The sequence below is a fragment of the Gossypium hirsutum genome, chromosome A13 (assembly GCF_007990345.1).
Source record: "Gossypium hirsutum isolate 1008001.06 chromosome A13, Gossypium_hirsutum_v2.1, whole genome shotgun sequence".
NCBI classification, from domain to species: domain Eukaryota; kingdom Viridiplantae; phylum Streptophyta; class Magnoliopsida; order Malvales; family Malvaceae; genus Gossypium; species Gossypium hirsutum.
In genome coordinates this window covers 86,101,501-86,127,699 of record NC_053436.1, presented here as the reverse complement: position 1 = coordinate 86,127,699, position 26,199 = coordinate 86,101,501, and the positions used below count along the sequence as shown (strand labels likewise).

Sequence of the window (26,199 nt, the reverse complement as noted above, 5' to 3'; positions counted from 1 at the left end):
TGAGTCCTTGAACTCTCATTTTGAAGGCAATGCAGTTTTCCGTAGAGTGTCCCTGGTTCCCGGTGTGGTACACGCAACTAGCGTTTGGGTCGTACCATTTCGAGTATGGGGGCCTCAAGGGTGCCATATAATGCAGGGATATCAATTGCTTCTCCAAAAGTTTTGGGTACAGTTCCCCATATGACACAAGATTAGGGGTAAATTGTGGTCTCTCGGAATTGGGTTTTGCTGGCTTCTGCTCATTTTTGGATTGGCCTTGGGCTGGTATTGTATTTTATGGGAATGTGGCGGTTGGTCTCGGGTTACTTGTGGCGTAAATGGGGTAAGAAGAGTAAGGAGGCGGTGTTTGGTAGTAAGGGGTTTGAGGAGGATAATAGAAATTCGGAGGTGGATAATTTCGAGGTCGGGGTTGGTTTGGATACGGACTCGGGGTATAGCGGCTTCCAATTCCCACTATATGGGCTTCTGGTTCTTTCTTCTTCATGGGCGCTACCCTTCTTGAACTTTCTTGACCTTCCATTCTACCGCTCTTGACGGCGTTCTCTATAAGCTCACCGGATATTACAATATCCGCGAAGTGCTTCGTGACACTTCCCACTAGTTTGTCATAAAACGGTGTCTTTAAGGTGTTGATAAAAAGGACGGTTATCTCCGTTTTCGTTAGTGGGGGTTCCACTTGGGCTGAGACGTCCCTCCATCTCTACGCATACTGTCTAAAAGTTTCTAACAGCTTTTTCTCCATCATTTGTAAAGTCATCCGATCAGGCACCATATCTAATACATGCTTGTACTGCTCACAGAATGCTGACGCCAAGTCTTTCCAAGATCGGATCCTTTCTTTGCTAAGCTGGTTGTACCACCGAAGAGCCGGTCCTACTAGACTATCTTGAAAACAATGTACAAGTGGCTTATCTTCATTCACGTAACCGGTCATTTTTCGGTAAAACATGACAAGATGTGCTTTTGGACATCTTTTCCCATCGTACTTTTGGAAATCAGGCACCTTGAACTTCGGAGGCAGGATTAGGTCAGGTACCAAACTGAGTTCTTTAGCACCTAGTGCAGAGAATACTTCAGTGCCTTCTATTGCCTTAAGTCTTTCCTCCAAGCTCCTATACCTCTCTTGAGCTTCGTGATCATCTATTTTCAACTTGGCTATTTCAGCCGGATCATCTAAATCTAGAACTACAGGATTGGCAGGGGTTGCTCCGAAATTTGACATAAATGTTCCTTGCCCTAGATGAGCAAATGGTATAGGTCGTTGTTCCAAGCCTGTGGATTCCCCTTGAGTATATCCTATTTGTACCACGTGGGCATGCGGTGGAGTGAATCCTGGGGGATAGAGTGGATCCTGGTCATGATTAATTCTTGATTGAGGTTCCATACTGTCGGGGTTCTGCATGGGTCCTTTTCTTTTGACCAAAACTGACATCATCTCCATCATTCTAGCCATTTGATCTTTCTGTTCAAGTGATTCCTCTCGAGATCTTACTATCAAATCCCTCATTTCTTGCTGTGACTTAGCCAGTTGTTCTTGTAATTCCCTCTGGACTCTTTCCATCCTTTCGATTCTTTCATTGAACTCAGCCTCCATTGCTCTAGCTTGTCGACGCGTTTTATACGAATGGCGTGGTTCTAGATTTGAAGTGTTGCAACTGCGAATTATATGATTTTAACCTTAGCGAATAATTATGGGACATGTACATGCAATGAATGAATGCAAAAAGAGGCGTTGATTCCAATTCAATTTCATTAGAAGAACTTCACTAGAAGAAAATTTTCTTTACATAAAACGGATGATTACACATACGACTTCGCCCTAATGCCCAAAGTCTTAACTTTCCTAAGAAGCCAAGCTAAACTTCAGCCTCGGTCTGATTCTGACTCGTACTTTAAGCTCAATATATCAGCCTGAACTGCCAAGGTTTGCAAGTGATCGGCTACCTCCCGAACCTAAGCTACAGCTTCGCCCATGACATAGTCTCTATCTCTAATCTGGTTTCGAGAGTGGTGAAACTATTCTATATAATGGTCGTTGTTTGTCTCAAGAAGTTCCACTCAAATTTTGCTATCTCGCAGTACGGTTTCGAGTTCTTCTATTTTCCCCTTCAACTCTTCGATCCTGCTCAAACTAGCCTTCAGCTTAATTTCTGAATTATGGCTACGATGTTGCTGAAGTAATCTTTCCAATTCAGCCACCCGAGCTCGTAACTTCTCCTTTTCGTTTTGGGTTTCTAACAAACTCTTCTTCAGAGTGTCCTCTCGTACTCGGGCATCTTGAAACCTTTTCTCCCAATGGTCGGCTCTAGTCTTTTCCTCTTTAATCTCTTAACGCCATTGCTCTGACGTTTTACCTAATCCAGCAGTTCTTATCGACATACGAAGCTTCTTGTAATCGGTTTTCAGACTATCTAAATCTTCCTCGGCCTTGTTTTTTCCCTTCTTTAACTTCTCGGCCTCTAGCTTGTGGATATCAACGTCTAACCCCAACTTTATTTTCTCTTCATCTAGCTGCTCTATCTTCTTCCCCAACTCTAAATTCCTTTTCTCAAAATCTTGCTTAATGATTTCTAACTCGGACGGGATGACCCGTAAATGCTCCTCTATCGGTTGAGTGCTCCCTTGATTCTGCCTAGCGATATTGTCATTGACTCTCCTACCCCACCACCATTCATACTCGGGGGTCGTCATCGGGCCTGTGGTGAATTCTTTCATTCTTCGAGTTTGGTTCCATGCATCTGATATCTCGCGAACCCTCTTCTTATAATTGTTGTCTTTGTAGGGGAACTCACATTGTGCCAACCCTTGTGTCACTGGTATAAACTGCCTTGATCGGTACTGCCTTAACACCATCAGTGGAGCGTATCCAACGGCTCCCCATATTCCAGCCAAAGGGACCCAGTTAAAATCACCGCACCTATATAAGATCTCGTCAGGAATCAACCACGGAGCCCTCCATTCAACGTCTTCGGCCCGTAAATTTTGGAGAATAATTATCCATTTCTCTTCTGAGATGTCGTCTCATCTCGATGTGGCCACTAATTCTCTCAATGGGGAATAATCCTTAAAGAATACCCAATAGGAGACCTTTCCCACCTTCCAAAAATGACTGTGGAACCAAGCCAAAAGAAGCTGTGTGCAACCAATAAATCTTCCCTCGCCCGCTCTCCGGTATGCATTCAAGGATCGAAAAGTTTCTGCTAGAATTGTCGGGACGGGTGTGGTACCTTTATCAAGTCGATCGAATAAATCTGAGACGGCTTCATCTATGTGTCCTAGCGCCTTAGGAAAAATGATCAAACCGTAGAAACTTAAGGCAAAAACATCAACCCTTTTCTTCGAATCCGGCTGCGCAAGAATCAAGTCCCTCAAATTCCTCCAAGGAATACACTTACTATCCCCTTTTTTCTTGATGCGAGCTGCAACCCATTGGTTGCTCATCCCCGTGATATTCATCAATTTCTTCAAAAAGGGGGGGACGTTAACAGGTCTTGAATAGGTCTTATCGGCTAGAATCTTCGAGCAATTAAGTAACACCATGTATTCCTCCACCGTAGGTACTAAATCAACTCCTCTGAAAGTGAAGCAACTGTAAGCGGGGTTCCAAAATTGCGCGAGGGCCCGGAACAAGTACTTGTCCACCTTTACATCGAGCAAATAGGGTAGGTCGCCGTAGTTACAGTAAAAGAGTTGTTTGACTTCGCCATTCCAACTATTCCATATATCCCTTAACTCTTGCAGGTCATTCTGAGTTACACTAATGCGAGTGAAATCCCACAACTCTGACTCATATCCCTCGGTCAAACTATCTCCTTTCTCTTGTTGCGTTCTCTCGGACCACACTCGGACGGCCGCATTATCCTCCACTCTATCAAGAAATCCTTTTTCCATGCTAAACTCTTCTATTTAGTAACCGAATCGTAAATCAACACCCTTTTAGGATGAGATGTCATGCGAAAACAATCAAAACACAGCAAGTCAGTATTATAGACAAAGAATAGAATTCAAAACAAATAAGGAATAAATAAGCACCTAATCGGGTAACCACTAGGGATTGGTGTGGTTCTTCCTAGGGTAAGCTCTTAGGGCTCATTACATGTGGTTTGGTTCTAAAGTAAAGGTACCTGAACCAGCAGATTCCTCGATCTTCACCCATTATAGGTTCATACAGACCGAGTTCGATTCAAGGGAATATATTTCCCTACGGCTATACGGAGATGAAAACCTTACGAAGACGCAGGTACGGATGTATCCTGAAAGCGATCCACTATCCTATACGGAGGTGAAGACCTCACGAAGGAGTAGTTTTTAACTTCCACTTAAGAGGGTGAAATTGACCGATAATGCAATGCGATATGCAAAGATATATCAAAGAATTAAACCACTTAAAGCAAGCATATTATGAAGAAAGCTGCGAAAATAACAGACAACATGCAATGCAGTAAATTTAAAACCGATTTTCAATTTTTGACAAAAGACAAAAAATAATCAATTTAAGGCTTGACTTTCGAGGTCCCCAACAGAGTCGCTAAGCTGTCGAAACCATTTTTTTGAAAAAGGGGGATCAACTTTGGTTTTGAAAGTGAAAATTAAAACGGGAGTCGCCACCGATCTTTATTTGGTGTGATCGGATCACTTTTGTTTTAACAAAACTAAAATGGCATTTTGGTCTACGAAATTCAAGAGAACAAGTTTGGGAGTCAGTTTCGTGCGAGGAAGTATTAGCACCCCCGACACGCCCAAAAATTGGTACCGAATTGATTAGTTAGTGTCTTAATGTCGAAAATTAAAAATCGGGAATGAAGTTAAAATATGATCCTTTTCTATTAATATCGATTTTAAAATTCTTGAATTAACTCAAAACAATTTGTTTAAAGATTTCCTTATCTCGAGATATCGGAGTATCACATCCCGTAAGTTAGGACACAATACCATGAATTCCCGAGCACAAGGTCGTCTTTTAATTTAAATGAGAGTTTCGTGTGTTTTAAAACTCGAAAAGGATATTTAGCTATTTAGAAATAATGAGAAAATCGAAACCCCGTAAGTTAGGGCACAATTTCTCGATATCTCAAAATGCATAACATTGCCTTATTTTGAAATTTAGAAAACATGAATGAAATTTTAAAGGAATATCTTACTAATTTGGGCAAGCAGAAAATCGAAGCCCAACACGTTAGGGCACGATTTCCAAAATTTCAAAATGCCAAACATTGCTTTGGTTTTATAAAGTCGGCTCAAAACGCATCAATTTGATTTGAAAATAAATTGGAATTTTTTTATTGATAAATTGAAAATTTCAGTTGCGGTGTGATACTCAAAAAAATTTCAATTTTACAAATGAGTGACAATATATGAAAATAAATAAACATAAAAAATAAAACATGCACAACAGTAACAAACTCACGTCATACATTATGCAAATGTTTACATTGACATTCAAGAACCTATGTACCGAAGAAACGATTTTTCAAGGGATATAGAACCAATTAACACAAACAAAATGCAACAAATTTTAAAACGATGATAAACATGCTTGAAATCAATGATGCTAAATCAAATAAGAAATTTGAAACCATGATACATGCAACAAATTAAAATTAATTTAGAAAAGATTTTATGATAGGTAGCCAATGTAACAGTTTGAAATATGGAAAAAAAGAAATAATATATAAAATAATAACATACAAACAAAACTTATAATATGTACTATATGAAAGGAAATTTAAATTTAGTAATATACAACACAATTTAAATGGCGTATACTAACCCAATAGAAATTATACTCATGGAATAAAATCAAACCAAAAAGAATTATGCATACATGTACATAAAATAACATATAAAGGCATTTACACTAGCTATCAGAATAATCTAAACAATACAAAAATATAAAACCATTAATTCTAATGTGATGCACTACATCAATATGCAATATAAAAGCATATACGAATGAATATATATATACAACAACTGATGGAATCAAGAAAGAAAAATAATTCCAAAGAACATTTATTAAACAAATTTTCCAAAGAAAACTACGAATACTTGCAACAATTTAAAATGGAATAACAATAAAAATAATGAAATGATTCAATTGAAGTAAAAATGAAATCAAGGGGATAATTTACAAGCAAATAAAATCTATCAAACCACAAGGAGGATTAAAATGCCATGCGCGAAAACCAACAGGGATTAAAAAACAAACATACCAAACCCCCAAAACGAAACATTTCAGCCCAGACTGAAGTGAACAGATGCGCCAATTTTAGGGGAAAAATAAAAAAAATAAAGAACATAGGGAAAGATCAAATTGAATGCAAGAGCAAAGGAGAGGGACCGATTGCGCCAATTCCTCATTTTAAGCCAAAAGGCATGGGTCCAGCACCAAACGGTGCTGTTTTGTTCTGCTATTAAAATCACTTTTTGTTTTAAACACCATTTTCACATCTGCATCTTTTAAAAAACTTAAAAAAACTTTCAAATGCTCTCTCATCTCTCTTCCCATTTCCGTCGAACGCCGCCTCCATCAAGATCCCAGGCGCAATGGTCGCCGACGGCACGAGCATGACTCCGGTAAGACCCCTCCTTCCTCTCTTATACTTCGTATTTGTATTAAATCCGACTGAAAAGAGGAGAAAGAAATGAAGAGAAAAAAAACAAAAATAGATTACAAGAATAATTAACATTTCCAGTATTCTCTTGTGTGCTTTCTATTGATTTTTTTTAATGTATTTTGTTTGTATTTATGAAAAGAAAATAAAAGAGACTAACAGCAGAGATTTTTGATAAAAGAAAAAAAATTACCTTTTGAAAAAAAAATTAATATTTTTTTTATATTTGATTCTCCTTCCTTTCTTCTTGTTTTTAAAAAAACGATTTTGAGAACAAACATAAAATAAAGAGACGAAGAAAATGAATGAACAGAGAGTAAAAATTCCACCTTTTGTGTTTTTTTTTATTCCCTTTTTTCTTCTCCTTTTGATTAATAATCTGTGTAATACAATCCCTCTTCTTTTGTATTCGAAAACAAAAAAAAACTTATTTACAATCGATTTTTCCCCCTAAAATACAATCGATCCTTCTCTAAACCCCCCCTCATTTTTACAATCGGATCCCCCTCTTATAGCCATTTCAAAACGATATTTTAAGCCTCTTGCTACTGCTCTTGTGTTGTCAACTTCTGTCTTGGTGTTTGTTTCATTTTGCAGGGTATGGAGGAGTTGGTGGGAGTGTGTGATGCCTGGGAATGGTGCTGCAGAGGCGTGGGGTGGCAAACATCACGGGGTGGCCAGGGTTCTTTTTTTCTTTGCTATTTTTTATTATTGGTCTGGGCTAGGGTTAGTAGTTTGGGCTGTTTTGTATTGAGTTTTAAGGGATTTGAGTAATTGAGTTGTATTTGGGCCAAAATTGGCCTACAACAACATGTGCATACTTTCAATACACAATATCAATAACAAGAGTATTCATTTTAAGACACGTTCACAACAATTAATAATTTAGAAAAATTATAAAATATTTAAACAATTAATAATTTAGAAAAATTATAAAATATTTAAACAATAGAGAACACATAAAAATCATTAAGAATAAATTCAATTAAGTGACGCAAACATAAAGAAACTTGAGCATAACCTAATAGATAGAAAAACAAAAATTACAAGACTACATAAAGAAACATAATTTAACTAAATTATATCAAATCCTAAAATTGAAAGTAACCAAAACTATATTTGAATTTTATTAATGTAATTAAACTATATTCTACAATAAAATTAAACAATTAGATGTAATTAATTCATTTAATAAAAGTTAATCATCTTAATATAAACATGTAATTAAATAATAATAATAAATCACATATAAAATCATTACGAGTAAATTCGATCAAGTGAAGGCAACAAAAAGAAACTCTAGCATAACTTAATAAATAGAGAAATAATGATTACAAGATTATATAAAGAAACATGTTTTAACTAAATTATATCAAATCCTAAAATCAAGTTCAAAATTAAGCTAACAAAACAAACTTACATGAATTTAAAATTAAATTAATTCTTAATGTTCTGACTCATCTTAACAAAATAAATATCAATATTTACTAAATGCGTCAATTAAAAACCTATCCTCAATACAAGTAATTGGGGGTAGTTTATTGAAGGACTTAAAGTAGCAAATTCAAGTGACAATGGCAGCAATGATCTGAACCAAATCGTAGCAATAACTTGGAGCAAAGCAATTAATAATTTTAAGAGGGATGATCGTTAGAGAAATAGTAAGCAAAACAAGATTTTTTTTTTTAAATAATGACGGCCTAGCTAGGAAAAGTAGGCTGATTTCTTCACCAAATTAGGTTTGGGGCAATCGGTTATTGGGCCTTTGGGCAATTATCAATGTAACGCGCCCCAATTCTTCCCTTGATCAAACTAGTCCTTAAGTTTTTAAAACTCCTAATTTCACTTTTTTTTCAAGTCAATACTCGACCCAAATTAATACCCCATAATTACTAAAATTTAAAAAATAACTATGCTATACTCAGTGCTTAGTGAACTATTTTCATCAATGCAAAATGTAAACAACCATTGGGCTTCTTTGTATCCTCAAGGTTCAATTATTAGAAACTCTTTTGCTCAACATAATATAGGTAGAAGTGAATAGAACCTTAAAGAAAGTGGCATCGATACACTCCTTGAAACTTGCATTAATTTCTAATAACTTTATTTTTATCCCCACACACCAACAGGAGGGTGATGGATAAGGTTTGGTCACACCATGGTGGAGATGTCGAGAGCCACAAGGTGAGGTGAGGTAAGTACAATAGATAATGGTTTTTTTGAGGGAGGAGATTTTAGGCTCTTTCTAAAGAGTTAGAAGTCTTATATAGATAATGGGTTTGGAGGTGAGCCGACTGTGGGTCCCAACCAATAACAACTTTGCTTCATAGGTTAAGTGGTAAGGTTGTGAGGGCTCCTTCCACGAGGCGATTGGATTGAAAAGGCTACCAGATATATAGTTGGTGATAAAGTGCAACGACAAACATTAGAATGTAGCGAATGCGATGGGAGAGTCTTTAGCATATCATTAGTAATATACGGACCTGCAAGAATCGTCTGATGAAATATAAGTACAGTAAAATTAAAATTACAGTATAGATATTTATTTTAAAACATTATTTATAATATATTCTCTATATTTTAAGAAAACCTTAAATAAATTTATTCAAATAATTTAACTTATTCCAATTTGATTAAATTATATTTTAAAATTAAAAAATTAAATTAAATAGCTCTAGTGTAAAATCTAAATGATGCAACTCGAAATAATTTAAATTTGACAAATCCAAAGTTTTGCCTGAATATTATGTACAAGAAATAATCTAAATCTACGTATAGATACTTAGGGCATAGCCAAGGGGGCTGGCAAGGGCTCCAATCCCCCTTAAAATGGTAAACTTTCCATTTAGGCCTTTTAATTTTTTTAAAGTTTTAAATTAGTAAATGTAAAATTGTACTTTGGCCCCCTAAAAATGATAAAATTTTGATTTAATAATTTAAAAATTATAAAGATATCTTGGGGCATAGCCAAGGGGGCTGGCAAGGCCCTAATCCCCTTTAAAATGGTAAATTTTCCATTTAGGCCTTTTAATTTTCTTTAAAGTTTTAAATTAGTAAATGTGAAATTGTACTTTGGCCTCCTAAAAATGATAAAATTTTGATTTAATCATTTAAAAAATTATAAAGATATATGCTATTCAAATGGTGAAATTATATTTTTAGTATAGTAAAAATTAAGATTTAATTCCGCCCCCCTCCCCCAAAACATTTTTCTACTTTCGCCCCTATAGGTAATACTTCCAAATAAAATCAATAGCGTTAAATGTTTTTCCTATGCAATAATAAATGCTACCTACCACTTTTGGATTTTTTTACTCTTTAAAGATAACTCATATTTCCAAATTTAAAACTAATAATTAGCTAAATGTTTCACTTACCTAAAACAGATGAAAATCAACTAAATTTTAAAAAACATATAAATTACTTTTAGATTTGATGATAAATTATTTTGGTGTTCATTTTGAATAGTCTAAAAAGTAATTACGATTTGTAAATTCAAAGAATTAGACATGGAGTCAAAGGTCTCTGCATCCTTGCAAAATAACAATCCTCCAGGTGATTCTTAATCTCAATCTTCATTTTCTTCTTTAATTTTTGTTTAACAAGTATAATCTTCTATTTAGATTAACCAAACATTGGCTTGCTTGAATTTATTTGGATATGGTTTTATTGTGTTTATTTGTGTTCTTGAATTCAATTTTACTAGGACAAAAAATGTTAGATTAATCTCTTTGTTATTTATTTTATTTTTCCTTCTTTATAATTTTATTGTGCTTATTTTTGTTTAAATTACCTTATCATCATTATAATTTTTCTTGTTAATGTTGTTGTTACAAATATTATAAGATTATTACGTAAATCTTCTTTTAGAATAGTTGATGATATAGACAGTTTTTCTTTTTTTATTTTTTTTATTTTTTATTTATAAGTTATATTAAGATTGAGTTAATTTGGAACAACAGTTCAATGTTGCCCTAAATATCTTGATAAAAAAATTGAAGTTGTTTACCATCTAAATTTCTTTATCTTATATAAAAATATGAAACTAATTATTTTGTAATGAAAATGCAAACATATAAGTTAGCACAATTGTTGGTAGATAGAATAATATAATATTATTTTTAAAAACCAACAAAAAAAATGTCACCAAACCCATTACATTGCTTATACCTTTTTTTTTTACCGATTATTGGAAAGATTCCTAAATAGGTTAGTGACAAAGACATACCTATTGACGAAGATGCCAAAATTATTAGAAATACTACTATAATTGCAAGAAAATTTCCTTGTTTGGAAAATTTTAATAGCCAAGAAGAATTACTTACTACTGAATACCTTTCACAATAAAATCCACAATGGTGTTGTCCTATAATAAAAAGTATAAACATACTTAGTCAACTAGTGATTTAGAAAGTCAACTAGTGATTTAGAAAGATCAAAATTTGTAATAGAAATGTTCCTTGAAAAAGAAAATGAAGAATGATTGCACTGTTATCACATAGAACTCTCTAGAATGGAAAACAAACTATTGTCAAGATGTTTGTGTTGTGTGACATGAAAACTTAGGTTCAATCTTTAGTATCCTTACTTGTACTAATTACCAAAAAAATCTTAAAACTTGTTAGTTCTATCCGATGAAGATTTATTCTTGTTGAATTTGAAAAAAAAATGGGATAAGAATGATTACGGAGACATAAAATGTACATATTTTGGATAAGATATTTCATTAAATACATATACTTCATTTGTCTAATTTATCTATTATCCTATTGTTTTCCTTTGACAAACTACAAAAACTAAAATCCAACATAGACCTTGGAAAAAGGTATGCATATTATAAACCTAAGAAACAACCATACCTTAGACTAGAACAACAACAAAAAACATTAAGATTGTACAACAACCAACTATAGCTAGCCTTCCTCAAGGAGATGCAATAGAATTGCTAATCCACCTCATACACAATTCAAATTGATAGCTTAATCAATAAGAAAGAAAAAGAAAACTTAGACTAGATCAACAAAACACATTATTAAAGTAAAGTTATAACCTAAACCTTGGCGAATATACATCAACAAAAGAACTCAAAAAGGGAATATATACCGGGAAAGTTCCATTAATTTTTCATTCTCTTATTCCTGGAAAATTAGGCATATATGCTAGTTTGAAAGAAAAATTAAGGGATTAGACCATTCTTTTTAATTTACGAAAACAAGTTATTTTTGTAGGGTGCAATTACCACATTGGCAAAAGCGCACCCTGCTAGACGTGCTTCCCCAAAATGCGCATCCAGCAGGGTGCGCCTACATGGCAATAGGCACACTGCACATAATTTTTTAAAATAAAATCATTGTCGTTCCTTATCTTTGTGGATTTGGCTCATAACTTTTCCTGATATGACATATATAATACCTAAGGTGTACATGATCCCATAAGCTTCCACGTCGATCGATCATAACATGTATTATAGGTGTCGTATCAGAAACGATGCATATATTGAGTTGTGGCACACCATGCCTTCTCAAGTTAGTCAATAAGAAGTCCCATAGGCTTTCACTGAAAGCGCGTCCTACAAGGCGCCGTTCCTTCTCTCTCCTTCCACGCTAGCAAAAAGCGCTTCCTGCACGGAGCATTTTTGCCACCTATACCAAAATCAATCTATCTACATCACTAATTATTTTTTAAAAACTTTCCTTGTGAAAATTTTTTACATTCCATATAGTATTTTTTTCTCAACAAGGAAATTATACTTATTAATTAGAAAGTCAAAAGCTAGTTATAAAGATGGTTATAAAGATAACTTTAGAAATTTATCTTAGATTCCAGTATGCACAAAAACACACACACAAAAAAAGGCTTTGACAATCAAAACAAATCATTATCCAAAATCAAGATACACCAACATCTGAGATGAAAACATGCTTAATTGATCAATTCATACATTAGCTAAGGCAACTAAAAATCCTTTAGGCTCTCGCTAGACATTAAAAAAACCTTCCAAGAGCCCTTTCCCTAAATTCTATCATAAAAAATTCAACATTGCTTTTGCGCCACTCAGATAAAACCCCTAGACTAAAGTAGAACATAATGGACGTACTGCTCTTCAACAAATTGCCAATCCTATGCATAATCCTTGACAACATATTTATAATTAAAACTAAAATTGAACAAATTCAAACCTTAAAAGCAGTTGAACATCCACCTCCACTCACTAAGGCATTAGCATAAAACTCCCCCACCACGATAACCAACCCAATCTAGTCCTCCTGCACATATTTGTCTCCCTCCATCTCATCTTCCACGGAAGAATCTTCAAACACTATGGCAACAGTTTTGCCCTAACATTACAGTTTTTTGAAATCTAAGATATCACCAATTTTTAGCACTCTTATTAGATACTACTCCTCACCGCATTGTAATATCACAATTCATCAACTTTTTCAATTGGTTAGTTCTGATTAACACCGCACCTTTAGAGAAATTAGAAAGATAGAGAGTGTTCTCTTCCATAGAGATAAAATCTCCCTCAATGACGTGCAATGTTTATAATGTCTCCAAGTTGCACCCATGCAAAAGCAACCCTATAATCTCTAAATTAAACTGTAGGAAAATTGGTTGCATCTTTAATATCAATAAGTGTAACGCTAGAGATGATGAGGAGAAAATAATTTGATCCCTTAAGTTTAATACTAAACTTTTCTACATCAATTCATAATTTTTTTTTAAAAATAACAAATGGTAAAATTTATTTCATATAAATAGTAAAACAATTTAGGATTTCAAAAATTATATTTTATAAGCTATTGTTTACTTGTAAATCAACACTTAAATTAATAGCAAATTTACTTTTGGAAGCTAGTTTAACTCTAAAGAAGATTTTATAAAAGTTATTCAACACTTTCCATTGTTTACTTGTAAATCAACACTTAAATTAATAGTAAATTTACTTTTGGAAGCTAGTTTAACTCCAAAGAAGATTTTATAAAAGTTATTCAACACTTTCCATATAAGTTATGTCTTGTTTAGATACCATTATTTGTCCAAAACATGTCTCATTTTGAAAAAGTAAAAAAAAAAAAAACACATAGTTTCTTACTTTCTATCATTACCTTAAGGTTTTTTCAGGTAATTTTTCTTATTCTTTCATATTTTAAATATATAGCAATGTGTCGTACAATTTTACTTACAGTTATATAGTAGAACAAAATTATTGTCCTTATCTCTGACATGATTTACCAAATGGTTTAAAATTGATAGACCCAGGAACAGCAGCCCCTGTTCTTATCGCACCTCCTGAAGCTCAAGTCCAGGTACCAAAAAGAAGAAACAAGAGGGTAAGAACCTAATTTCAAGAGCAGCCACACCTTAGAAATTGAACAGATAATTCTGTTAACTGCCATTTTTTGTAGATATTTTCTGCTATAATTATGGTTGTCTCGAATGATTTGCATGTCAGTTAAAGCTGCTACCTGAATATATTAATAAATATATTGTCTCTGAAAGGCCACTCCCAGATGGGAGGATTGACAAGGTAACCATCTTTAAATGAATTTTATAACTCCTCCAATCTATTTTTTCACAAAAATATATATTGTTTATCAATGTTGTCTAATAATATCTCTTATTGTAGTACTATCGACACAAGGTGTTGCATATTAATTTTCGGTCACTAGCTGAGGTGGAAAGGTATGAATCGAGATGCATTTACCCTAGGTATGTAGAGAAGAGAAAGGAGAACCAAAACCAACTTGGATTACATGAACCTTTGCTAGTAAGTGTGCTATTTTCATAAACTCTAAAATCTAAACAAGTTTAGTTCTTATATTTATTTACATAAAAATTTTAACTTTTCCTTGGTGATGATCGTTTTGAGAGTTGAATGTTTCTTCCCATGTCACTGTTATATTGGCATTTCAACTTTTTCAGGCATTAACTTATGAAGGAACTGAACAATTGAATATAGAAAAATTAGATGCTTCAACTAAGGAGGTGATAATTTATAAGAATATTAAAAATGGGGATACCTGCAATTCTCCAAAGACGGGAATGCGTATTCCTGAAGAACAATATCACATGACAGAACCTTGCAACAATATGTACATGCCTAATCCTGCTAATGTTTCATCACCAAAAGGTATCTCTTTCTACTCTTTTTTAAGCATATTCTACCACTAACTCCAACTTTTCAATTTTCATAACGTACACATATCGAATTCTTATATCTACTACATACCCTCTTCTTTCTCTCTTTCTCTCTCTCTCTCTATATATATATATATATATTCATTGGAAAGTATTAATTTTCTTAATCATAGTGTAAACCACCCATAAAACATTGTACCCATGAATACTCCTTCCCATTTACTCTTTAAATTCTTAAGGCCAATATCATATCTTCAACCTAAGAAATTCACCTAATAATAATAGAGTTTATAAGTAAGATTATTTAGAAGACAAATTTACCTATCTATGCATTGCTCAATACCTCATCGAATCAACTAGCCTTTAGCCTAAGAGTTTTTCCCATCTGCCATGTTTCTTCTACCTCATGATACAAGACTCACTTCTGTTCAAGAAATCCAAGTCCGTTAAGGAATCTTTAAAGCTATCTCTGACGTAGGAAATTGCCTTCCACCTGGCTATTATATATATATAGATTGATGCAACAGCCTTTACACCCAAAGAAGAAGTTATTCCCTTCAACTAACTTTGCAGCTATAACTAGGTATTGCATCTTGTTGCAATTGAGATGAATCATATTACCAATCTTCTTAAGTTGGTTTCCACTAATGAGCATTGTTGTTTTCCTTAAATCCTAAAATTTGAGAGAGTTACTTTCCATTGATAGAAGATCACCTCATGCTCTAGCAATTTTCTAGAATGTTTTGTAGTTCCAAGCTTCTAAGGGAATACCACAAATCGCTACCCATGTAGTTCTATGCTTGAGAAAGGTGAAACAAGACCAACAATCTATCTCAACGAACCATTCCTTCAAATTCCATCAAGAATTACCTCCCTGGCATTTTCTTGACATTAATGTCAAAGACTCCATTCTCCTTAACAATTTCAACTTCATAAAACCCTTTCGTAATCCCCACGAAACACTTGTACAATTGGCCAACAACCATCATCAGCCTTGATGGCTTGCATATTCTCCGTATCAAATTTATGAACAACACATGGGTTTTCAATCTCCTTATAGTCATAAACAGTCATCACTTGAGTCTATTTTCCATTCATCTTCATAATATGCTTTACTCTTTCTCCAAAACTTTGTTCGTTGTTGAACCTTGTAAATCATACAAATAACTTGCACCCATAAAGCCAAAAGTTTATTTTAAGAAATACAAGTTTCCTTTTAGGTTGTAAATTTGACTATGCCTAGCTTTAAACTGTTTCTGTTTTGCAATCGAGACTTCCTACTCTTAGGGTAGGGTTTTTTTCTTTTTTTTATTTTTTTTATTTAGAGCTACTTTTTCTTCTTTAGAAATAAGCTATTACTATCTTGTTGTGCTAAGATTTAGTGAGTGTTGTTTTATTTTCTTCATTTTATAATAATTAATATTTCAATTAAAAAAAGAGATAGGATTGAATTTCTTTCTTTGGTTTGGTCCACATAAGCTTAACACGGTTGAACAAAACCTAGCTTAATTAAAGTTGCATTTAAGAATAAAAGTAAAACTTTCTCCAACTGAAATATATGTACCTATTTAATACAAGATTGTGATTATGGTTCAGTCACATCAATATGTTTCCTATAAACTCCCATGAAATAAGTCCATGAGATCAAAACTAAAACAAATAGAGGAAGAATGAGAACTTGAGTCATGCACCAACAATCCAAATAAGAGTATATAGATTTCTATTCAACAGCATCAGTCTTCCTCCTACCATTTAGATTTTTTTTTTAGTTAGGTTGCACCACCTGAAAGCATTTTGAATAAAGTAAATTAGCAATGCCCCAATAATATAAATAAGAGTGAGAGAAAAAGAGATCCCCTAAGTTTAACCCTAAACTTTTCTATATCAATTCATAATTTTTTTTAAAAATAAAAAATGGTAAAATTTATTTCATACAAATAGTGAAAACGATTTTAGTTTTCCAAAAAAAATATTTTTTGAAGTAAATGAACGCTTATAATTTTATTTTTGGATGGTAGTTTAAGGTTTAAAAATATTTTATGAAAATTGTTCAACACAAGGTTTTTAATATTAAACTTTTTCCACATATGTTATGTCTGGTTTAGATACCCTTAAGGTTTTTTTAGGTGGATTGTCATATTCATTTTGTACTTCCTTCGTTTCAAAAGGTTAACTACTTATCACGTGTGTGTTGTATAAACTATTTTAGTTTTTTTACATATATAGTAGAACAAAGTTATTGTCCTGACAAAATTTACTAAATGGTTTGAAATTGGTAGTCGCAGAAACAACTGGTTATATAATAGAGGCAACCCCTGTCTCTACGCTGCCTCCTGAAGCTCAAGCTCCTACTTCGAAGAGAAGATACAACAAGGTAAGCATCCACTCACCTTAGAAACATAAACAAATAGCTCTATTAACTACCATTTTCTTACACTGTTATCTTGAATGCTTTGCATATCAGTTAAAGCCGCTGCTTGAGTTCCTAAACAATTGGATTGTTACAGAAAGTCCACGCAAAAATGGGAGGATTGATAAAGTAATTATCTTTAAATGACTTTTAGAACTTTTATGATCTACTTTTTCTCATATGTAGGCAAATATATACATCTCATTTATAATTGATGTTAGATAATATCTTATTTTTGAAGAAATATCACTATAAAGAGCGCAATATTACTCTTCGATCACTTCTTAAGGTAAAAAGGTATGAAACGGATGGCATTCTCCCCGTGCGTGGAAAAAAGAAAAAGGAGAGTAACGACCAAAGTGAATCACCAGCACCTTTTCTAGAAAGCATGCTATTTTTTTAAACCCTAAACAAGTTCATTTCTCATATTTCTTTACATGATTTTTTTATGTTTTCCTTTGTAACGATTCTTTCGTGATTTGAGAGTTTCTTCCCCAGTCATCGTTATATTGGTTTTCAACTTTTGCAGTTATTGACTTATGGAGAAACTGGAAAACAGAACGAAAAACTAGAGACTTCAACTATGGAGAGAACAAATTCTGAGAATATGCATATGTCCAATCTTACTACTTCAACTTCAACTGCACCAAAAGGTATCTTTCTCTTTCCACTCACTTTTTAAGCATATTCTAACCCTAACTCCAACTTTCAAATTTTCTTAAATACCATATCTACTTTGTATTCAAACACTCGGCAATATGATTCTAAACTAAAACACATATCTTTATCTAGTACTTTTTGAGAGTTATTCAATCATTATTTTTTCATCATTCAACAGGTAGGCGTGGAAGAAAAAGAAAGATGAAAACAGTGGTGAGTTTTAGAAGCAGAAACCAGCATTGGAGTCGAACAGAATAATGAAACGACCCCGATAGATGTTCCAATCAATGATGAAGCTGCCCTAATAGATGTTGCAATAAATGACAAAGCTGCACCAATAGGTGTTCCAATCATTGATGAAGCTGCCATGATAGATGTTCCAATCACTTATGTTGAGAATTTTAGTGATCTTGGCCACTAAAGATTATATTTCTCATTATATACCCTGCTACTTTCATGAAATAATACACATTCAAACTGTGCGTATACTATCAGGAGTTTGGGTTTGTAATAATTAACTTTATATTACCTTCATTGGATTAATGGGTGAAAATTTTTATTGGGATGTTTTGTTGGATTTTTAACTCAAGGAAAAGGAGTGGTATCGTCTCCTTATTTTAAGAAATACTTTATTTAATAGATATATTTTGTTATCAAAATTACTTGTTAAAGTTCAAAAAAAAATTGAGAATCAATTACACGTGATTAAAAATTTTAGCATCATCAAAACTCCCAAAAATATATGCTATTAAATATATGTTATCTTAATTTTAAACAAGTTAAATTCAACATTTTATTATATTTGAGAAAGTAGTCGAAATTTTGATAAAAATTATTTTGATTTATTTAAGAAATAATTCAAACAATTAATCAAGATGTTAGTTTCTACTCAGAGAAAGAAAATTTTATTGCCGTGAACTTAATACTTATAGGCCATCCATCATAACTTAAGTTTTACTACATTTCTACACACATAGACCTATATCAAACTAAATGATATTTCTATAAATCCGTAAAATCTAATATCTTACTAGATCAAATGGAAAAGTTAATATGACAGGTATGGTAAGAGGAGCATATTATCTCTCCTATGCTTACATGTCACCCCAGCATAGTTGGCAGAACTAGGCAGCTGAAGTAGCATTGAACAAAAGCTTTTATTCTATTTATTTCTTATCCATTACAAAAGTTTGGGAGCCGCTCTTGAATTTTCTCTTCTTTCCAGGTGTTGTTATAAGAGCCTCAAAAAGCCCTGAAATGCAGCCACGTTGAATCAGAACGTGGTCGAGTCAATGCAAACGCGTCGGTTTCTCGACTACTACAGGCAACGTGGACTATGCACAATGCGTATCGTTTCTTCCTCCTCAATTTGAAACCATATCTTCCAGTTCATTAAAGCAAACCTCCATTAAAAATGCAACCCAGCTTGAGCAACCCCGTCTAAGACAAAGATGACGAACGGTTTGGTTTTGAGTCTTCTTGTAGTTAGTTCACTGGCGATGGCTGCTGCCGTTGGAAGTGACGATGTTATATTGAAAGAAGGCCATAGGGTCATAGTTGTTGAATATGACCAAGATGGCAAACATAAAACCAAAGTCTCAATCTCATCCCCGTCGCTGCACCTGCAAACAGACCAAGGGGAATATTTTGGCAAGGAAACTATGAAAGATGCCGCATCTGCGCTTCCCAACGTTGGCCATGGCATTTCACAAGGAAAATCTGGCTCCGGACGACATTCACCTGGGGAACTTATCTGCGATGCTTTCGGGAAATGTACTCAGAGGGTCGCCACTGCCCTTGGTAAAACCAAAGATAAGGTCTCAGACACCGCACATGAAGCTAACAAGCTTAAACAAACAGCTTCAGGGACCGCACATGAAGCCAAAGAGAAGGTTAAAGACAAGGCGTGGGAAACCGCGCAGGAGGTTAGAGAGAAGGTTTCAGAGACTGCACACGAAACCAGAGACAAGGTCGCAGATACAAAGGGAGCTATCGGCGATGCTTTAGGCAAAGCAAAAGGGGCAGTTTTGCAAAAGGGCCAAGATGTTAAAGAAAGGGCTAAAGAGTCCATTGATAAGGCCAAGGAGGCGGTGACAACAGCGAAAGACACGGCCAAGACGATGGGGGCTGATATAGTGACAAATACATCAGAGCAAGTGGAGAACGTTCAGGAAAAGGCCATGGAAGAAGCAGGCCGAGCTGCGAACAAGGTTAAAACTAGTGCAAACAAGTTTCTTGATGGTTTGAAGTACATGACTTCAATGGAGGCATTGAATACAGTGATGGGTATAGCGAACTTACTTGGATTAGCTACAGCATATGGGATGAGTGTGTGGGTTACGTTCATTTCCAGCTATATCCTGGCAGGACAGCTACCAAGACTGCAGTTTGGGGTGGTGCAGAGCAAGATATACCCTGTTTACTTCAGGGCAATGGCTTATAGCATAGGGATGGCTTTGTTGGGGCACTTATTGTGGCACAGGAAAAGATCGATCTCGAGCCCGCCAGAGGTGTTTCAAGCTATTAATCTTTTGTCAACCCTTTTCATGGTTTTGGTCAATGGACTGTATTTGGAGCCTAAAGCCACAAAGGTAACCTGCTTAATTTCTGATGCTCCTAATTGCATATTCCAAATCTTTTTTATTTGACACATTGGACATGATATTGTAGGTGATGTTTGAGAGGATGAAAATGGAGAAGGAAGAAGGGAGAGGAAGACATGACTTTGTGGCGGAGGGAAGCAGGGTCACTGAGTCACCAAGTGTTGCAGATCCAGTAGCTAAAAATAGCAGGAAAGGCCCCTCAACGGCACCGGCACCGGCACCAGCACCGGCACCAGCACCAGCACCGGCAGTAGCACCCACTAGTTCAGAACAGGAAGTGATAAAGCGCACAATGCGTAGGCTGAATGAGAGGCTGAAGAAGCTAAATACAAACTCATCAATGCTTAATATTCTCACTTTAATGGCTCTCACCTGGCATCTTGTTTACCTCGGCCAACGCCTAACCTTAAACTGTTGATGAGATGGATGCTATAGATACTTCCACTTCTGTCTTGTAACATAATTACTTGATCCTGTGTAAATATCTAGTCTAGGACAGTTTGGTTTTGCAACACTTGTTTCTCTGTACTGCGAAGTAAATGTTTTTATACTTTTTAGTAAAATTTTCAGTTCACAACTCCTTTTTCTTTATTTATTTTTCTCTTCCTATCGAAACCCACATTTTAAGCTTCAACCTACTTGTTGGAGATCATATAAGAACCTTCTGTCGCAAGTGTTGAGTATTTTGTATGTAGAGTAGATGAAAGTCATTAGGTTTTACCCCTTTCTTTGTTAGAACATTTTCCATAAAAAATGTGTGAAATTTAAAAACAAAAATTCTCTCCAAATTGCACCCTCGATGTGATTAACTTCCATGACTCATGGATAAAAACGAGCCGGAACGAACTTTAGAGAATTTCTCTATGGTTGATTGTTGTTATATTAGAAGCTTAGTCCTCTTAAAGGGCAGAAGCGGTTCTAAAAGGGTTTTGACCCTGTCTAAAGACATAAGGCCTATGATTGGCATGCTCAGATTCTATTCGATTTTCCCAGCTTTAGCAGAATTAGTAATGAAGTCTGAACATCGGGAAAAAGCGGAGCGCTATCCCCAGCTGAGGGAATCTAGGTCAGATAGGGGTGATGATCGGCTACAGTGAAACACTTACTTGGGAAGGGATAAAAATTTGGAAATTCAAATTGAGTTCCAATTCACACAAATGCTTACTTTGTTAAACCAACTCCAGTAAATACCAAATAAGCAAACATAATAATTATCAATCCTAATATTAGGAAAGGGTATGAATAAATTAGTTAAACTAAGCTAAAACTAATGGTCTCAAGTGAATCTTCTAATTGAATACTAATGTTGCGTTTAATGAAGTGTGATGAATGAATTAGTGATATAATACTTAATCAATTGCTAACAATTGAACACTCATTATTTTTAAACCCAATTTCTCGATTCAACTTGGAATATAAAAATTATTACTAAGTTAAAGCTTTCACATGTAAACTTGACACACGTCGAATCTTTTAATTTTACGATGTTGAATGAGTCGCATGTATTAGGTTCACCTAATTAAGCAAATCATTTAATTGTAAATTCTTGTTTTTAATTACTAACGTTTCTATTAATAGTAATTTTAGAAAAATCATTATGTGTAAGAGTAACTATTGTTGGGAACAACTATTGTCAAACTGACTATTTCGACCATTAATAGAAGTCAATAAAAAAAGGTTGGCCCTGATATGTAAGTTTAGGACAAGGAGAAAGTATTTTTAATTAATTCAAAAAAGTTACAGAAAATAATGAAAAGAAAAAGGAAATGATATCCCTTGATACAAAGGAATCATTATCTTTTGTTTTGAACAACTTTCCTTATGCAACATATCTTTTATCTCTTAAGGATTCCACTACGTGATAAGATCAAAGAGTATTTTTTTCCTCAAATCTCTACATCCATAAGCTAGTCAAGCTCCACATTCTTACGTGGATTGCACCCAATTTAAGGTATTGTTTGCTTTAGGCTTACACTCTTCCGGATTTTTCAAAAAAACACACCTTCCAATTTTTTTGGGTGTTTTTATTTTTGTCACTCAAATAAAAATATTTAAGTTTGGTCACCACTACTAGAGAAATTTTACATTTTAATCACTCAAATATTAAATCTTAAAGACAACTAACTGCGCATGCCATATAACCATTTTTTTTTCATTTTTTCCCTATTACTATTGTTCATCATCTTCTTCCCCTCCACACCACTATTTTTCTTCCTTTTACTCCCTACTTTCAACCACCACATTATTTCAAAACTTACAGAGTTAAATCCATACGAGACGTCGAATAACGGTCAGCATCGGAGCAACCCATGCAAGGGTTCCATGAGCAATAGAACTTGGTCCTTGAACCTCTTACAAACATATATAACTGACAATCATGTTGAGTTCAAAATTAACAACACCAACATGAAACAAGAAAGTGATTTGGCAATCTTAATATATAATTTGGTTCAAAGTAAGAGTTATGCACTTATGAGAAGCCAACCGAATTTGCTCAGAAACACTTGAACTGAGAAACCTGGCAATGATTAGCACATATGAACTAATTTTCTCTTTTGTAACTAGACCAGCAGTGCATGCCTCAATGTTCAACCATTAATGAAATTTTTAGCAATTATTTTTCATCCTAAATATTAAAATACATATAAAAATAGATTTAATATTTCTTTATTTCCCAGCAACCAAACATCAAATTTTGAAAAAGATCTACAAACCACTGTCAAACTTTGGCCTGCAATGCAACAGGAAACCAGCATTCAAGCTGAACCAGAGGAGCAGTAGCATTTTGTTTATTTTGTTTATTTGTAACTTGATTTAGTTCCTTTGTAATTTGACTTTTAAAGTTAGTAGGATTTGTTAAAGATTTGAATGTGATGTAAAGGCAAATATGTCAGCTACATTTTGTTTTTAATTCTAGCTAGGCTTAAGTCATGTATTAGCGGGAGCAGTTAAACATTAGTTAACTGCCATATTTCTTTGTAATATGAATGCATCTCTAGTTAATGAAAGATTAGATTTTTTGGAGATCAAAAACTCAATTTTCTTCTTGTTCAATTTTTTTTTGGCATCCATTTTCTTTTCTTCTTCTGTTTTTTTACTCAAAATCCAACATATGTTATCCAAATTACTTATATATATGGCATATTACTTATTCAAGTATTGAAGTTTAACTTTACTTCATCCAAGTTACTTGCTTCTATTTTCTTCCTTTATGTGTCAAAACCCCAACAACCACAAAAAAAATCCATATAAAATAACCGTATTTATTTATTTATTTATATTTTTTTGTGAAAAGAAAAATTAAAAATAACTCAAAGAAATAGAGGTAACCAAGAGAGTGTTTAAAAGGGTCAAGTTGATCAAAAAAAGACAATAAGCGAGTTGACTCGGCATGAAGTGAGTCATTAGCCTATTTAAGTGAATTTTGTAGCATTAAAAACATCAGAGGTAGTGCTTGATAGTCCCTGGATTTGAGTCATTGAACCTTTCATAGAGTTCATCCCTCCTCTCGCAACTAAGTTTAGTGTAATGCTAGAAGTTGGGTGCAAAGGAAGAAGAAGAATGGTAGAAGTAGGGGTGGTGTTGAAGGGAATAAGATGATGAACAGTAGTAATGAGGGTAAAAAAAAGTAAAAAAATGATGATATAGTGTTCATAATCAATTACAGTTAGGGATTTAATATTTGGGTGACTAAAATGAAAATTTTCTCTAACAATGGTAATCAAACTGCAAGTATTTTTATTTGTGAAATCAAAATGTAATCACCCAACAAATTAGGTGACCAACTAAAGTAGTTTACCTTTTATGTATATCATAATGAATCATCAACCTTTTAATAATATAGGATCGGAGAATCATGAAATAGATAATATATTTCTTAATGTGAGATTGGAAGAGGTAATACCTTTCAAGTTGAGTGAGGACCTTCATAAGTGCTCAATGTCTGCTAGAAGGTATGCAAGACTTCTATACTGACATTTGAGAATGAAAGAGAACAAACAATTTTACTTCTGTATCTTAAATGAATATCCGACTTAGTTCATTTGTACATACAGTATTTATAGAGAACTAGGATAACTGTTCTTAAACTAACTCTTCAACAATTGCTAGTTGTATTAACAGCTTCTTGCTAACTACCTAACTGCATTAGCTAATGCCTATTATGTGAACTCTAACATTCACCCATCTTCTCGATGTGTAAAACTCAAAGAAAACATCAAAATCAAGTAAAAACCGTCACTGGCAAGGGTTTTGTAAGGACATCAGCCACCTGGTCACAAGCAAGAACCTTATTTATCAGAAGAGATCTATCTGCAACTTTCTCATCAACAAAAAATAGGTCTAGTTCTACATGCTTAAACTTTGAGTGTAAAACCGGATTGGCCGCAACCGCTACTGCACTAGAGCTATCGCACCAAATAGTTGGAGTATCAATAAACTTAACCTATAGCTCTTGAAGTAATCACAGTAACCAGGTTACCTCACTTGTTGCTGCAACAAGACTTCTATATTTCGCCTCAGCCGTGGAACGAGAAACCACTGGCTGCTTTTTAGAACACCATGATAAGGGAGTTTGACCGAAGTATACACAGTAACCTGACGTCGATCATCGGTCATCAAAATCTAACCCCCAGTTGGCATCTACATATCCAACTAAAGACAATCGAATAGATGGACAAAAGACTAACCCAAAATCAAAGGTGCCACTCAAATACCGTAAAATACGTTTCAGTGCCACCATATGGGTATTAATAGGACTATGCATGAATTGACATATTCTATTTACAACATACGTAATATCAGGCCTAGTCATAACCACATACTGAAGAGCTCCAGCAAGGCTCCTGTACTCAGTCGAGTCTGCCAACCGCTCTTCATCATCCTTGGACATGGTAGACGAGCTGATCATAGGCGTATGCACACTCTTTTCCGTGAGCATCAAACACCGATCAAGTATGTCACAGATATATTTTCGTTGACAAAGATGAAGAAAACCAAAAGAACAAGTGACTTTTATCCCAAGAAAATAATGCAGATCAGCCATATCCTTAAGCGAGAACTCACTATTTAATAACTGAACAAACTAATCTATAGAAGTAGACAGATTTCCAGTGATTATAATATCATCTACATACATAAGCACATAAAGAGTTGAGACATCTATCACCCACACAAACAGAGATAAATCAGATTTGGAACCAACAAACCCAACCGAGACAAGAAACTGTTTCAGTTTCTCAAACCAGGCACGAGGAGCCTAACGAAAACCATACAAAGCTTTCTTCAGACGGCACATAAAAGGTTTTTGATCTAAATTATTGATGCGGTCGTTGAGAGCACCAAAAATATCCTATTCCCTGTAAAATAGCGAAAAAGAAATAGTAAAGGGGAAGTAGGGTCGAATCCTCAGGGACCGAATTATACGAATACTTGTTTTTCGAAATCTTAGGCAGAATCGTGCCCAAGAAAACTTGCGTTCCAGGAAAAAATAAAAAAAAATAGAATTTAAGAATTGATTTTGGAAGCGAAAATAAAATAAAAACAGAATTTAAAGTTTACTGAAATTATGATTACGAAAATAATAAAAATAATAAAGAGAGTTTTAAGAGAAAAGAAATTCTTATGGGAAAGTTCCAGCCTCCAGTTGTGTCATTCCGCCTTGGGCTCAATCCTTGGCTTTTGGATGATCCTTCTCGACTCAAGTAAGCCAGTTACAGTGGAAGAGGACGCCTACGACTACCAGCTCCAAATATTAGACTTACAATTTTTA

General features: G+C 34.3%; 2 protein-coding genes and 2 long non-coding RNA genes across 5 annotated transcripts; 3 read left to right on the top strand and 1 right to left on the bottom strand.

Annotated features, from left to right (window-relative positions):
• The first annotated feature begins 6,024 nt into the window (after window positions 1-6,024).
• LOC107895075 (uncharacterized) lies at window positions 6,025-7,475 on the top strand. Its single transcript, XR_001683380.2, has 2 exons — window positions 6,025-6,576; window positions 7,212-7,475. It is a non-coding gene; the product is annotated as an uncharacterized lncRNA (long non-coding RNA).
• LOC121212729 (uncharacterized) lies at window positions 6,488-7,324 on the bottom strand. Its single transcript, XR_005908093.1, has 2 exons — window positions 6,944-7,324; window positions 6,488-6,625 (listed from the first exon to the last, which is right to left on the bottom strand). It is a non-coding gene; the product is annotated as an uncharacterized lncRNA (long non-coding RNA).
• Window positions 7,476-13,666: 6,191 nt separating the features above from the next.
• On the top strand, window positions 13,667-18,391 carry LOC121212727 (uncharacterized). Of its 2 annotated transcripts, none has more exons than XM_041086073.1 (9): window positions 13,667-13,948; window positions 14,071-14,145; window positions 14,245-14,385; window positions 14,541-14,748; window positions 17,042-17,130; window positions 17,221-17,295; window positions 17,696-17,819; window positions 18,005-18,167; window positions 18,201-18,391. In XM_041086073.1, the coding sequence occupies exons 4-8, from the start codon at window positions 14,661-14,663 to the stop codon at window positions 18,082-18,084; spliced, it is 456 nt and encodes a 151-aa protein (XP_040942007.1). In that variant the 5' UTR covers window positions 13,667-13,948; window positions 14,071-14,145; window positions 14,245-14,385; window positions 14,541-14,660; the 3' UTR covers window positions 18,085-18,167; window positions 18,201-18,391. The 2 variants fall into 2 exon arrangements, with proteins under 2 accessions (XP_040942007.1, XP_040942006.1); XM_041086072.1 differs by having other exon boundaries at window positions 13,669-13,948; window positions 17,036-17,130.
• An 861-nt stretch (window positions 18,392-19,252) lies between these two features.
• On the top strand, window positions 19,253-21,006 carry LOC107895073 (uncharacterized). Its single transcript, XM_016820285.2, has 2 exons — window positions 19,253-20,417; window positions 20,497-21,006. The coding sequence occupies exons 1-2, from the start codon at window positions 19,278-19,280 to the stop codon at window positions 20,845-20,847; spliced, it is 1,491 nt and encodes a 496-aa protein (XP_016675774.1). The 5' UTR covers window positions 19,253-19,277; the 3' UTR covers window positions 20,848-21,006.
• The last annotated feature ends 5,193 nt before the right edge of the window (window positions 21,007-26,199 follow it).